General features: G+C 33.8%; 1 protein-coding gene across 15 annotated transcripts in view; it reads left to right on the top strand.

Annotated features, from left to right (window-relative positions):
- DAB1 (DAB adaptor protein 1) overlaps positions 1-14,802 on the top strand; it is a 726,322-nt gene extending 711,520 nt beyond the window's left edge. For 6 of the 15 annotated variants that reach the window (XM_087929981.1, XM_087929975.1, XM_087929973.1 and 3 more), the window contains 2 exons: positions 642-769; positions 11,446-14,802. In XM_087929981.1, coding sequence (XP_087786107.1) covers positions 642-769; positions 11,446-11,490 — 173 coding nt within the window. In that variant the 3' untranslated portion in view covers positions 11,491-14,802. Of the gene's footprint in view, positions 1-641; positions 770-1,413; positions 2,357-2,921; positions 3,021-9,659; positions 9,711-11,445 lie in introns of those variants that run through there. The other 9 variants (XM_087929978.1, XM_087929974.1, XM_087929983.1 and 6 more) reach the window with 4 other exon arrangements.
- The last annotated feature ends 248 nt before the right edge of the window (positions 14,803-15,050 follow it).

Raw genomic sequence — 15,050 nt, 5'->3', positions numbered from 1 at the left:
GGGGTACATAAACCCAGAGCTACTCCATCTTGCCAGGATTCATTGAAACTAGTTCCTTCTCCATGTAGACCCTTACAGCCTCCAGGCACTCAGCCAGAACTGTGTCATCTGTCTGACTAGAGATAGAGATGTATAATTGCATATTATTACCTTAATTATAGAGGTATCTCAATCAGCGTTGGCATTAGTAACAACAGCAGTAATTTTGAAGACGTGTAGAAGATTGTAAGTGCTAAAATAATATATATTGTACTTTTTAAACATGTTAGAATCAAACTGGGTGTGCAGAAACCTGGTATGCTTCCCTCTCTCCCCCCCAGTTATATATTGCCAGTTCTTTATCCATGGACTTGTCAAATGACAGGTGAAACATGTATGATTTTTGTTGAAGCAATAAAATTAAAGTCACATTTTAAATCCTATTTGTTTTAAAGGAGTGGTCTCTAAGCACTTTATTAAGGAGAATCTTAACCTTTAATTAAGCCAACTTGTCATAGCCACATATGTTTCATCACACCATATCACCAAGTTCATAGATCACTCTATTTTTCTCACAGCAGTTCAAAAGGTTACCAAATGACATTTAAAATCCACAGCACTAATTTTTGTTATTTATTTGTTTGATTGATTGGTTTTGTTAGCCCCAACTCCTGCTCCTAGACAGAGTTCTCCATCTAAATCCTCGGCATCTCATACCAGTGACGCTGCTGCAGATGACCTCTTTGAAGAGGGCTTCGAAAGCCCAAGCAAAAGTGAAGAGCAAGAAGCAGTAAGTAACCCAGTTCTCATTTATTAATATATTCACTCATTTATTTTGGCTGAACCGTTAACATAATCCATAGATTTTTACCTTTAAATTTTAAGAGAAATATGCATGTTTAAATTTAGAGAAATTGTTTAACCTTCCCACTTCCTTTCCTTCTTCTCCAACTGCCACTTAAAGTTCTTTTACGCTTCTCTTGGTTATTCACCACTAATAACACTTGTGGAGTATGATGTACAGCTTTCTGATCAGCCCTGATGTTTACTAATAAAGACAGTGGTGTGCATACTACAGAAGAGTTAAACCTGAAGGCAATTCACCATAGCTTGACATTTACATCTACAAAATTTCAATTTATGCAGTTATTGGGGTGTTTCTTCTATTTATTAGTTTCTACTAAACTGGACCTTCTTGGTTCAGTTCTCTTGCTACCTCTTAAAAGAGATAAGGTTCAAGAAGTATAGAAAGAGGGTAACATGAAAGGATATAGAGTCCCTTTAAATTTATGGTTCCTAGCTGGTAAAGACAAAAAGATATATAGTGCTACCTCAGTACTCATCATTAATTGGTTCTAGGGGGCATGCCAAGTATTAAAAACAAGTACCAAACGAATCATGTGACTTACCACATGTCCTTTTTTTTCCAACCAGGAAGGAATTCCTGTCTGTCCCTTTTCCTATGCCGGTGACCTTCCAGCATATCCATCCTCTGCGGCCATCCCCTGCATGCTTTCTTTATCAACAACCTTCCTAGCATAGCTGACTTCTTATCCATTGTCCGTGGCCATCTGCCTCTTCCTATCATATTGTACCAAACAAACGATGAATACTGGGACAACATTTTTACATCAAAATGCAGTATCAAATTCAATTGGTTTTGAAGCAGTCTAGTACTGAGATACCACTGTAAGGACAAAATAGGTATAGGTAACTTTAGAATCATGCAAAACATTGTACTCTTACCAGTTAAAAGTATGGCAACATTTTAAGTTCATTCTTGTCTAAGTTGGGCTATGAGATCTGGCTTGCATAAATCTGGGTGACCAAATCTGGAAGGCCACTGGTTGGCAGCAAAAATCAAATATCTTTTCTATTATCAAATGGTTGTCATTTTTTTGTGTCTTCCTTTGTTCTGCAATCCGGATTATCTGTCAGCTCTATCTATTGAGCTAAACTGAAAATCTGCACCAGTACCTAGACCTTATCACATTTTTCTTATAAATAGAAAAATAAGTAGGATTTGAATGCAAAATGAAGTATTTCAATTGCACAGAGAAAGTTTTGGGTGACCTGTGTACGGCTTAATATTCTCTTAATACATCTCTTAATACTCCTTCTTCTGTGCTTGAAGAAGTAAAGGGATTTTTTGGAAGTCATACGTAATTTGCATTCAATAAGAATGTATTAAAAGTTGAAAAGGATCATGCTTAGGAAAAGGGGGTTCATATAATTACGGATCAACTTAATTGTACATCCTAAAATGGTTCAAAAAATTGGAAGAGGATTTTAATATATATATGTATAATTGGTTCTATATATATAATTGGTTCTATATAATGTTTATATAAAATAATATAATAAACCAGAATAACAAAGCAACAAAGTGACTCTGTTCAAAAATCTACTTCTTTAAAGAAATGTTTTTATGTCCACAAATTAAATTTCCACTAAAAGCCGTCTGCCTTGAATTGTTTTAAATCACAATATTTACAATGCTTGTATTATCCACAAACATGGACTGAACTAAAACATTACTTGCAAATTAATTTTATATTCAGGATGGCAGTTTCTCTTCTTTCTTTTTTCTTTTTTTTTTGAAGTATCTTATTTTTAAACAACTTTTTTTTTAAATTCCCACAGACTTTCTACGTTTCAGAGCAGGGGAGGATTTCCCTGGGGAACTTTTGATCATGATTTTGATTCTCGGGGGCTGTGATAGGTTTCTCCTGTGCATTCCTGAAAATAGTGCACATTTTCCTAGCAATATGATCATGAGGACTGAATAATCCCATAAAATCAGGGTCATGGGTATTCAATTCATTTCGGCTTTTCATCCACAGTGGGTAACTTTGACGAAATGCATTGATGGCATGAAAATAACCTCTGATGTTTTCCTTTCTGCTGTTGAAAAAAAAAGGTGTTATGTTCTTATATTCTAGCCTGATGGATCTCAGGCCTCATCCAACAGTGATCCATTTGGTGAACCTATTGGTGATACTGTAAGTCCACAGGGCGATAGCTAGATAGCGCAGGTTGGGGTAGGTATCTGTCCTTCTCTCTGTCTCTTTCATTCGCTTACTTTTCAGCCATTCCCTTTCACTATTGCCTGTCTTCATTTTCTTGGATGCTGTATGTGCAGAATTTCATTTTTTTTCCCACCTCACTACTTTTCACACCATAATTCCATTTGCAGGTAATGTCAAAATATTGGCTTTTGAAATTACAGTATAATAGAAAGGGAAACATGTACTAAAGTGAAACTGGAGATTGTGACCATTAACCAGGGAAGAAATCATGCATTTGTTATTGTCAATCTCCAATTTCTGGTATTCATGATGAGTTATAAATATTCTATACGATTATCAATAATCTCTTGAAAAATTTACTAACAGTTTGATTCAAATTGTTATTGATATACAGGTTGTTAATTGATGCAGAGTCATGCTATCATTCCCAACTATTGTTTAGTTATACATTTTCCATTATCAAATTTAAGGTGATGTGTTGTTGAAATCATTAACAGCTCACTTTGCATGCTGATAGACCTTTTTAAGCTGATTGTGGCTAATTTTATACTTGCATGTGTTTTGTTTGAATGACTGTAAAGGTGAAGTGCTTGTGAGTGCTAAACATACCCATATAATTTCAGTTCTACTATTTCTATATTAAATATATTCACCATGTATGAAATATATATATATATATATATATATGTATATGTGTGTATATATATATATATATATATATATATATATATATATGTTTTCTGAGGTTATCGCGTATTTATATGTAGATCTTTGGTTGTTCGGTTTTCTCCGCGTAGAGATTTGAGTATCTAGGCACGTTTGATGAGTCTCATTCATCATCTTCAGGCTTCTGTCTCCAGCTCTGTGCTTCTCAGAGTAAGCTCTGAGAAGCACAGAGCTGGAGACAGAAGCCTGAAGATGATGAATGAGACTTCATCAAACGCTGCCTAGATACTTCAAATCTTACGCGGGAGAAAACCCAACAACAAAGATCTACATATATATATATATATATATATGTATATATATATATGTATATATATGTGTGTACGTGTGTGTGTGTATACATATACATATACATATACATATACATATACATATATATTTCTTAAGTTTTCACGGGTACTTGCATGTATGGCATTCAGCTTTGTTCGGGTATTTTCCCATGTCATTATAGTTGTGCTTTTAAAGTTGTAGCAATGTTTCGGCAGAATCTCATCTGCCATCATCAGGGTTCAGTATTGAGTTTGTCTGTGAGTCAGACTTTTACAGTTGTTTCAGTTTTAAATTTGGGGCTAGCCTACTGATGTGCCAGAATGGTTTTTTCTTCATCCTGATTGGTTGGGAGTCTTGGTCTGTGTTTATTGGTCTTGGAGTTTGCTGTGTTCTGCTTGATTGGTGTTTCTAATATCTTCTGTCTGTTTTGTGGCTCTTTTTGTATCTTGATTGGCTGGAAACATTGTGTTCCTGTATTGGAGGCTTTTAGTGCAACTTGGCTCCGAGTAAATGGACGGCTATCATTAGTTAGGAAGCTAGGTTTCATCTGGGTGCCTGGTTGGGGTGTGTTTGAGCTGGAGGTATCAGGGGGGATCTGTTTGTGCCCAGGTGTTTGCCTGGCTTGTGGTGTGGAGATTTTTTTGTTTGAGAGTGCAGGCTTCCAAATAATTGACAGTCTGGTGGAATCATCTCTTCTATTCATACTTTCAGGTCTTTTTTCAATCTTTATGGCTTCTCTGATAATTCTGTGGCTGGGGTTTTCTATAGTGGCTAGGGTTTTGGTGCCATTGAAGTCGATACTATGACCTATGGCTTTCATGTGTTCGACTAGTGAGGAAGTGTGTTCCAGCTTTTTGACTGCATTTTTGTGTTCATCCAGGCAGGTACTTATTCTTCTATTGGTCTGTACAATGTATGTGGCCGGGCATGATGCACAGGGGACTTCGTATATGCCTTGGTTTTGCAGGTCAATTTTATCTTTGGGGTTTCTAAGGATGGCTGCTATTTTTCTGGTCTGTTTTGAAGGCAGTCTTGATGTGATGCCTATGTAGTATCTTACTGATTTTGTCTGTAGTACCTCTTATGTAGGGCAGAACAGCTGTTCCATAGGTCTGTTCATCTTCTAGGTCTCCATTATGTCTCAGTGTGTTTTTGTGGATCAAGCCGGTGATTTTGCTTTTGTGGAAGCCGTTGGCTGTCAGTACTTTAGTCAGGGTGCATAGTTCAGTCTTTATGTGTGTCTTGTCTGCCAGGCGTTTGGTTCTGGTGATTAGTGTTTTGGCCACGGAGTTTATCTGTGCTGAGTGGTGGTGGGATTAGGCATTGAGGTTGCAGTTGGTGTGTGTTTTCTTCTGGTATATGGTGTGTCCTAGTGTGCCATCTGTTTTTTTGTAGATTGGTACATCTAGGAATGATAGTTGTTTGTTTGTTTCCATTTCCATGGTGAACTTGATTTTGGGGTGTGTGCTGTTTAGGTGTGTTAGGAAATTGTTTAGGTTTTCTTTTCCATGGGGCCAAATCACAAATGTGTCATCAATGTATCTTAACCATAGTTTGGGTTTGTGGGTGGCATTAGCCAGGGCTCTGGGTTCAAATTCTTCCATGAACAGGTTTGCAATGACGGGTGACAGTGGTGATCCCATAGGGGCTCCTTCAATTTGTTTGTATCTTTGTCCTTTGTATATGAAATATGTGTTGGTTAAGCAGTGTTCTGCTAGTTCCATGAGGTGTTTAGCTGGTTGGTATTTATTTTTGATGATTTCAAGAGTTTCTTTTATCGGGACTTGAGTGAATAGTGAAACCACTTTGAAACTTACAAGTAGATCTTCTTGTTCCACGTGTAGATCTTTGATCATTTCCAAGAAGTGGTATGAGTTTTGTACGTGTGAAGCTGCTGTTTCAGCATGGGACTGTAGCTGTTTTGCTAAGTGTTTAGCTAGGTTTTGTAGTGGTGCTCCTCTGGAGCTGACTATGGGTCTGAGAGGTATGCCTTCTTTGTGTATTTTTGGGAGACTGTATAGTTTGGGGCATCTGGAAAATTTTTCTCTTGGGATGATCTTCTGTTGGATCTCTTTGCTCATGTGGCTGGTGATAATTTTCTTCTTGGTTAATTTTTTCAGATATGTGGTTGGGTCCGTGTTTATGGGTTTGTATGTGGAGTCTTGGAGTAGGTCTGTCAATTTTGTTTCGTAGTCTTTTCTATCCATTACTACTGTGGCATTCCCTTTGTCTGCTGGAAGTATGATTATGTTGCTGTCGTTTTTTAGGGCTTTCAGGGCTTTTAGTTCCTCTTTGTGCAGGTTGCTTTTGGGTGGTTTGCTTGTGCATCAAGCAAAGACAAAAAAATCAAGACAATCAAGACAAAAAAAGCCACAAAACAGACAGAAGATATTAGAAACACCAATCAAGCAGAACACAGCAAACTCCAAGACCAATAAACACAGACCAAGACTCCCAACCAATCAGGATGAAGAAAAAAACATTCTGGCACATCAGTAGGCTAGCCCCAAATTTAAAACTGAAACAACTGTAAAAGTCTGACTCACAGACAAACTCAATACCGAAGCCTGATGATGGCAGATGAAATTCTGCCGAAACATTGCTACAACTTTAAAAGCACAACTACAATGACATGGGAAAATACCCGAACAAAGCTGAATGCCATACATGTAAGTACCCGTGAAAACTTAAGAAATATATATATATATATATTTCATACATGGTGAATTGAACAAGGTTAAACGTGGTGTGATTTACTATTCTTCTCTCTGTATAAAACATCTGAAGCAAATCCATAAAAATGAAGGAAATATTTTTAGTGCCTAAAGTATATGTTTCCAGACTTAAGAATGTGGAATGGGGTTATTGCTAATCTGTTTCACCAGTCACAATAGGTGAATGAACCAGACTTTCCTGACCACCATATCCTTAAATTTTACACTTTATTTATTAAGGCCATATGGCCATAAAGGATGGGCAGAACAAAAAAAAGGACAAATAACAAAGTTAGCTTATATTTCATTGTTCTGATGAAATTGATGAAAATGCAACCACATCTGAAATATTTTTATCCCATTTTTGTTGCTTTGCCCAGCCATTGTTAATCTCACCAACTGATCACTTTTCTCTATTTTTAAATAGTACGGTGCCAATGCCAATGATCACTAGCTTTATATTGCTATAAATTTTCAAAGAGATCAAGTAGGTGAACTAATTTACTTTAGTAAATTATGGTATGACTGATTTTACATTTGCCCACTATTGAGTTATCTGTTTTGTCTCTGTAGCTAAACATTATAATAACATTCATAGACAAAAAATACCCTTAAAAACCATGAGCAAAGCATTCATTTGCTGTTTTTAATTTTGACCTCTGAATGTGGAAGACAAATCATTAGTCTTTCCTTGTTGAAATAACCTCAATGGAGAAATCTATTTTGAAATGTTTTTTTTTCTTTTTTTATATATTAAATCTGTGAGTTTGGAGGAAAAAGATGCTTTATATACTTGTGAGTGGATTCCCACTCTCAGTATTGTTCTACTGGTGAAATTATGAAAGCAATATGTTGCCTTCTCCTTACAGCCTCCAATAAAGATCTTGCTTGGAAGTTTGGATTTTTATGGATAATAAGAGAGATAATAAGAGATACCAGGGAAGTGTTTCTTCCTTAATAAAGGAAGGAATATAGGAAGAAATACTTCTTCACATCTATTGGATCCTGATTCCTTCTGTACAGGAAAGGACTGTCTCTTCGTGGAAAGGGCACTCTAGATCAAACTATCCTAGCAAGTCTATGATAATTTATATTCCAGATTGAACTGTCATTCCCCATTTGGCTTTAGATTTGCTCCATATTGTTGTTTGTGATGTTATTTAGACCCTTTCTAATTTCACCTGATAATCCTTGATTTCATGAACTTTCAATGTTATAAGCGTTTCTTTTTCTTTCTTTTAAATTCTTTTTTCTTTAGTAATTTTTTTTTACTTTAGAATTTTTTTTAGTAATTGAGTGTCTTATCACTTTTCAGTTCCTACATTATTTTACTGCTCTCTACTTAACAGTCATAAAGAAAAGTTTTCCAACTTGAAATCCACAGCTATGTTTTTTAAAGCCTTCTCACAGATAAATCTGGAATCTGCACATAAATGAAATTTTTCTCGTGATTTATCTTTAAAAGCAAAAGCTGGGAACGTTATCTGAGTACATGCATTGAAATTACAATAACTTCTTCTTGGATAACATTATCAGTTTCTAATTCAAATTGAGATATTATGGAACACCATACAACAATAGTATGCTTTTCTTAATCTTTAATATGTTTCTGTTTCTTCTAAAATCTTTCTGCATATTTGTAGCCACCATAAAAATATGCCATTTTTTTTTGTCCATCAAGTCAAATGAGAGTTTCATAATATGGGACATTTTCACATTTTGTGTGTCAGATCCTGTCAGGATTTTCAACGTAAGGCCACAGTTAGCCTCTCTCCTCAATATTTTCCCATTGGCTACTGCTAAAACTGCTACTGGGCAGAGAAAGAAAATAAAACCGATGATGTTATTACAGTTTTATACCTGCTTTTTTTCTTACTAAAAGGAGACTTTTCACCTGTAGGATCGATCCTAGTCTTTCACTTTACTCAGTCTTGTAAACAACTTGTTAAAGGAGTTGTACTGGCCAAATATAGCTAATCATAAAAGTAATACTGTTCCGAAGTTTCAAAATTCTCTAATCTTTCTTCCTTTCAAAAAGAAACTTTAATTTTTTAATGGTTCTAATACATTTTTCCCTAATTCTGTATCTGCAACCTCTCCATCTTCTGCATCTATACAAATACATAATTAATCACTACATAAAGGAAAACCCCTTTATGTAGTGATTAATTATGTATTTTTATAGAAGACCCCTTAACCATCAAAAGATAGAAAAGGGCTGCCACACCTGTCAGTTCCTCTTGCATCAGGCTCTTAATAAAAATAGAGTGTAAAAACATTCTTTTTTCTTTGGGACAAAAGTACTTATTCCCTTGAGCTTCCTTATCTGCTATTAAATATTTATACAGGGCTTTCCTTCTGACTGGATGATCAGGAAATAGAAGACTTATTTTCTCTGCTTATTTTCAGCGTTTTGATCAGCCAGGCAGAAGGAAAATATTCCGCTAAATAAGCGGCATAAATATGGACAAACAATCGTTTGGAAAATTTCATGATACAATTTTTGTTCTGTTACATTAGGAAGAAAAATCCATCTATTCTCCTTTATCTTAATAGAGTAGTAGTATAAGTAGATCAGTTACATTACATCCATTAACCATTTTAAGTTGCTTAAGTAAAATTTCCTTAGAAGAATAATGTTGAATGCAATATGTTCACTAATTTGAAAGCCAACCTATATAAAAGTTTTTAATTGTCCTTTGGAGGCTCTTAATCTTAGGAAAACATTGAGAGACACAGAAAATTTGAAAAAATAAGACACGCTTCTTATTTCTGCCAAATAGACATGACAATGGAAAATAGCAAGGATCATAACAACAGAGATTCATTAGGAAATTTGTTTAATACAAAAGTAGGAAGAATATTAAACTTTGAACATAAAAATCAACTGATATTCTGGAATAATTTTCCATACTCAATTTTGTTTAATATTTTCCTCTAGTGTCTTATCTGAATCTGCATTTACTGTAACACAGATCTACTGAACAAATTGGTTAGTATTAATATGGTTTTTCTATTTTATGGAGTTTTTTTACCATTTTTTACTTATGGAAAACTTTAATTTTACACATTAGTAAAAATGTCAAACATAATTACATTGTCTTTTTTTAATTTTGATTTTAAAACATTTTCCAAAATGCTGATTTACTGGAAACATCTTCTGTTACAACATATTATTTCCATCTATGTATTAACATTCTTCATCAACATTCTGAACAATAACATTTGACAGTTCCTACTTGATTTTAACACTTGCGTATCAAGAACAGTTTGCATGGAGAATAATTAATTGGTTCTTTTATTGGGGGAGGAGAATGACATAATCTTTATAGCAGGGCAGGGATTTCCAATTATTTTCAGGTTATTGAATCTGCTAATTAAAAAGAAAACTTTCTGGATCCCTCATCAAGAGACAAAATTTTAGTAAAAGAAGATTGATTGTGTTTTAGTCTTATCACGGAACACAAAGTTGTCCTAGAGCTCTCATGTTCCGCAGATGATTGTCTAAAATCTTGTTCTAGGGGATAAAATTGAGTCTATCCCAGAAAAGAGTAGAAGACTACTTAATGAGTCAAAATCTGATTAATAAGAGTATCTTGTCCCTTATTTTAAAAAGTATGTGAAATGCAAAATTTGCTGCCCTTTTGCCTACTCACAGGTTGCTTAGATTATAGTCTAAAAATCAAAGTACATGTCTACTCAAGATGAGAAGTAGTATTTCGCCATTATAAGAGATTTTTAAAGAGTAAGCAAATGGGATTTGTCCAACTATATATGAAAAAGTATTTGCATTGCATCAGAAAAAAAAATCAAATGCTAGATATAATCTAAACTTTCCAGTTTTCCAGAATCATCATTGCTTCTATAAACAAAATACTAAAACCAGATGGAATCCAAAATGTAACTATTGTTTATTAGAAAGCTTGATACCTTCTAAATGCATTGGACTTTTCCATAATTGCAAGCTGAACATAGCTCTAGCAATTATGGAAGCTCAAATCTAATACATCAAGAAGCCTAGCTTTAGAGTATGTTCTCTGCACTGCACTAAAACTGATTTTAGTTTATTGTAACAATTTATCAATGTGCGAATTGTTGCTTTTCATGTTCGTTAAACTGTTTTCACATTGCATAATCAGTATTTGCCAACATTTGTAATGCATTTCGTCTATCATAGTTTGGAAACATCAGAATTAAAATTATTAAAGTTTTGAATTTATATTATATTTTGGAATTCTAAGGAGATATTTATTCTGTTTTTATTGTTTTTTAGTCTGTTTTAATTATTAGCTACCCAAAGTTATGTATATAAGATGGGCCAACTATATATTAATTAAATAAATAAATATTTAGTGTGTCATCCTTGTTTTAGACATCATTCTGAACTCAGTAAATGAATCATGCAAACCTGGGAAAAATTGTAATGGAATAATTTATTACACTGAGAGCAGAACAACAATTTATTCCTGTGCATTCAAATCACCCTTTTTTGTTGCCAAAGTGTGTAATTTCTTATACATATGTAACTGACTTCTTAATAAATATCAGTATTGTAGAGTTATTGTTTTCTTTTTCTTAAATTTTTCTTTTTCATAATTCAAATTGTGTGTGTGTGTGTGTGTGTTTATGTGTTTATATCCCACTCTGGTTGTGTTCTGTGAATCTACTGTTCACATTCAAATGACTAGAAATATCTGTATTCATTTTTTTCTTTCTATTGTTTTTAGGAAAGAGAACCACTCTATGCCCAGATCAACAGACCTAAGACCTAAGAAATAGCATTGACCCACACTCATGGCACTTCAAGTCTCAAATGAAAACTCCAGTCTTGGCAGGCCTTTGGCTCCTATTACTCTTACTAATATTATTTAGTTATCTCAGCTAATCAAGGATAATCACATCACTGGATTAATTCAACAAACAAGATGTTTTGGCAACTCTGTTTGGCAGAACATTGCTTTTTCTTTTTTTCTTATTTTTCAAAATCCTACTTTCCTAGGAGGGGGGAAAATGTCATCTGCTTTGAATTATCCAAACACCTTTTCTTGTTACCTTTTGTTGTTTCTAGGACTTCATACAATGAAAGTAGGTAATGCAAATCTATTAGATGACAACTCATTGTTTTATAATACAGAAACACAGAGAAAGCGAACAGTCACCAGTTATTGAGCAACACACCTGCACATTTGAAGTTATGGTAACTTTTTATGGCCATCACAAACTGACCCTTCTGTATTTTCACCTAGTATACCAGCCTACAAGAGCATATATGAAGGAAGTATTCAATAATTTCATTTTCCCCCATTACTTAAAAACTGGTGACAGACACTAGCAGCAGAATGCCTCCTGTGAAAATAATTCTTAACTTGAAGTCATGGAATCCCATTCCACCAATCATCAGTTTTGATTGAAAATGTTGCCAAATGGACCTTTTAATTTTCAATACAACAAAGAAGAGATGAAATGCTGCTTTTTCTGTTTTGAATACTACTGCTATGAGTAGAGAAGGACATAAGATCTTTTGATGGAAAAACAAACTGTGTGTTATTTCCTAGGGAACTCTTAAAACAAAGATCAGTAAAGGATATTTTTTATTTCTTTGATATCTTGCTGCTGTGATGCTATGCAGACAAGTGTTTTTTTTCTTCTCTCTGTGCCATTTTTGAAGAGAAAAAAAAAACTGTTTGCCAAATACTTCGACATTTGGATTTGATTGGGTTGGACTTTAATAATAACAGGATGGAGATGGCATGAATTTTGAAATAATGAACTTATTCTGCGATTAAATGGTTCATCTTTATCACTTTTTGTACATCGGAAAAATTCAAATGGGATTTTTATTTTATAACTTGAAATTTAACAATAAAAATCTTAACTGTTAAAACTCTTTCAGTGTTTAAGGGGAAATGGCTTTAAAGAGTCCAAATGAAAATTGCCAGGTTTTCTTTTGTTTTGTAAATATAAATGTTAGGAGTTTTCTTTTTTCACCATGACATCACACTGTAGGGAAGATAGTAAATGATGGTGTTTCAGAAGCGTGGAAACCCCCATTTTGTGGTTCTTGTAACACGTTTGTTTGGTTTTGTTTTCACATGCTTAGTTAGTGGGATAAAGCTGAAGTGCGTTTCCCAACTGCAATTTTGTTGCCTGAAACTAGCTAGGTTGATGGAAAACCCATAATCATACAATCTTGCTTTTGTAATGCAACTGTTATCACATACTTTACCTTTTTGGAGAAAAATCACATTTCATACCCATTTCCTAATTTAATAAAAGCTGTTTACACACCACAGAAGCAAGTTTTTTAAAACTGTTTTTTTTTAATATATTTATGTAAGAAAAGTGCAGTGTTTGGTTTCTATTCTTCGCACATGATTTGCATAAAGAATCTATATATTTTTGCCCTACAGAGAATTGTTATACAGGTCAAATATGTTTTCCTGATGTTCCTATGCAGATTACAATATATTGAACTTTAGTGGTTTAGCACTAAAAAAGAAGAGTTAAATAATTCAAATGATGACTTGTTTCAAGGATTATGCAGATTTTTTTTTTAAATCAAAATACCAATATACTTGTGTTTTTCCTTTGATTATATAGGCCTGGAGTTATATTTCATGCATTTGAATTATTAAAGCATTTTACAAGAATAGATGAAAACTGGTGATTGGGTGATATTGAAACTGAACTTGATATTTCCAGTTGGTTTTTTTCAACGTAGGTACTGAAACAAAATGTGTGTTAAACAGTCAGTTGAACTATAGGCTTTAATACCAGTGAAGATCTAATGTACTTTTCCAGTCATTTCCTCTCTGTACTTTTTTGTTGTGCAACCTTGTTTCAATAAAAGACTCCATGATTTTACAGAACATGACTAGTGATGTGAAAGAGGAACAAAAGAGAAATTAAGTCCAATTAAAGAAGAAAGTAGTTGTGCCCAAAATAAAAAATAACATTTTTTTAAAAAAAATCAATTTGTTTTTCTTCATTTCCCCTTTCCCCAGCTTGTTTTTATCCAACCCACAAATCAATTTATTTTAACTTCAACTTGCTCACTATATATATATATCTGTGAAAGGTGAAGATGGCCTGGGCCTGCACAAGCCTTTTTCCAGCTCAAAATATTCATCCATGTTGTTGTTGTTGTCAACATCTCTGTCACAAATGTGCATCAAACGAAAAATACAAAAAGCTATCTCTTTTGTAACATATGAATGTTAGCTTTGTTTGTTTTTTACCTACACAAAAGATGACATCATTCAAAAGGACATTTCAACCCTGAAATATTGATGTACTGTATAGTCAATAGTGAAATCTTGCTAAACTAAGTTTTTATTGAACACAAACATACAGAATTTGAAATATTCACAGATATTTTAGCATGGTGCGGACTAACAGTAAGTTCATTAATGATGGTTGTTATTGGGTTCCAAAATACTATATATATTACAACTGGTATTTAGAGATCATAAAGAAATTTGGTCTATACAAACTGCAAGTCTTTTCTTGAAATAAGACAACCCATGATTAACTTATTCATCATTAGGTTGTTCCTTTCTACCATAATCTAGAAGAAAAACAATACAGAAGTCTGCACTACATAAGTATTGTAGATAGGAAATATATCTACAGGAATCCATTCATCACTAGCACTAAGCTTGTCACTTTAAACTTTAAACCAGGGAATACCATCCCATCCTGTCCTGTTTCAAATCGTTTCTTGAGTCTTACATTATTAATGTACTTTGGATCATTGTTGTCATTAATTGTCTGATGAAATCTCTGATTGAATAATGTACTGGACACCTTCTTTGCAAAGATGTTTACTTTCTACTTTGATTTGTTTGATTTTTGTGTTTTTACATGTTTATTTTTAATAGAAGAAAGATAAAAATGACTGTTTTACAGTACATTTCTAGATCTACTTTAACTTTACCTCAGAGGAAAACCATTTGTTAACATCTGTTGAACATCTTCTTTCCCCTTATGTATAATGCATTCATCAAAAGAAATTTTTAGAAATTTTCCATTGATTTCTGTAAGACACCATGTAGTACTGTTGCAAATAAAAATGTTTAAAATCATGTTTATTCCTTTCTCTTATTCTTATCAAAGTTGAATATAATAGAAGAATGCAAAGCTGGGTGTCTCTGTTTCTTCTCTTCAAATACAATGCTGCATCACAATGTGCTTTCTCGGAAAGCTTTCATTTGAAGTTTATAACCAATTCCTTGTGTCCAGGCGACCATTTTTATCTTGCATTTTCTTTCAGAAGATGATAGAGAAAGAGCACATGTGTGAGAGAGAAATAAATACCGTAGATGGTATAGAT

The sequence above is a fragment of the Pseudonaja textilis genome, chromosome 3 (assembly GCF_049901715.1).
Source record: "Pseudonaja textilis isolate UNSWEBS1 chromosome 3, rPseTex1.2, whole genome shotgun sequence".
NCBI classification, from domain to species: domain Eukaryota; kingdom Metazoa; phylum Chordata; class Lepidosauria; order Squamata; family Elapidae; genus Pseudonaja; species Pseudonaja textilis.
The sequence above is the reverse complement of the archived record's forward strand: the minus strand, read 5'-3'. Positions and strand labels throughout refer to the sequence as shown.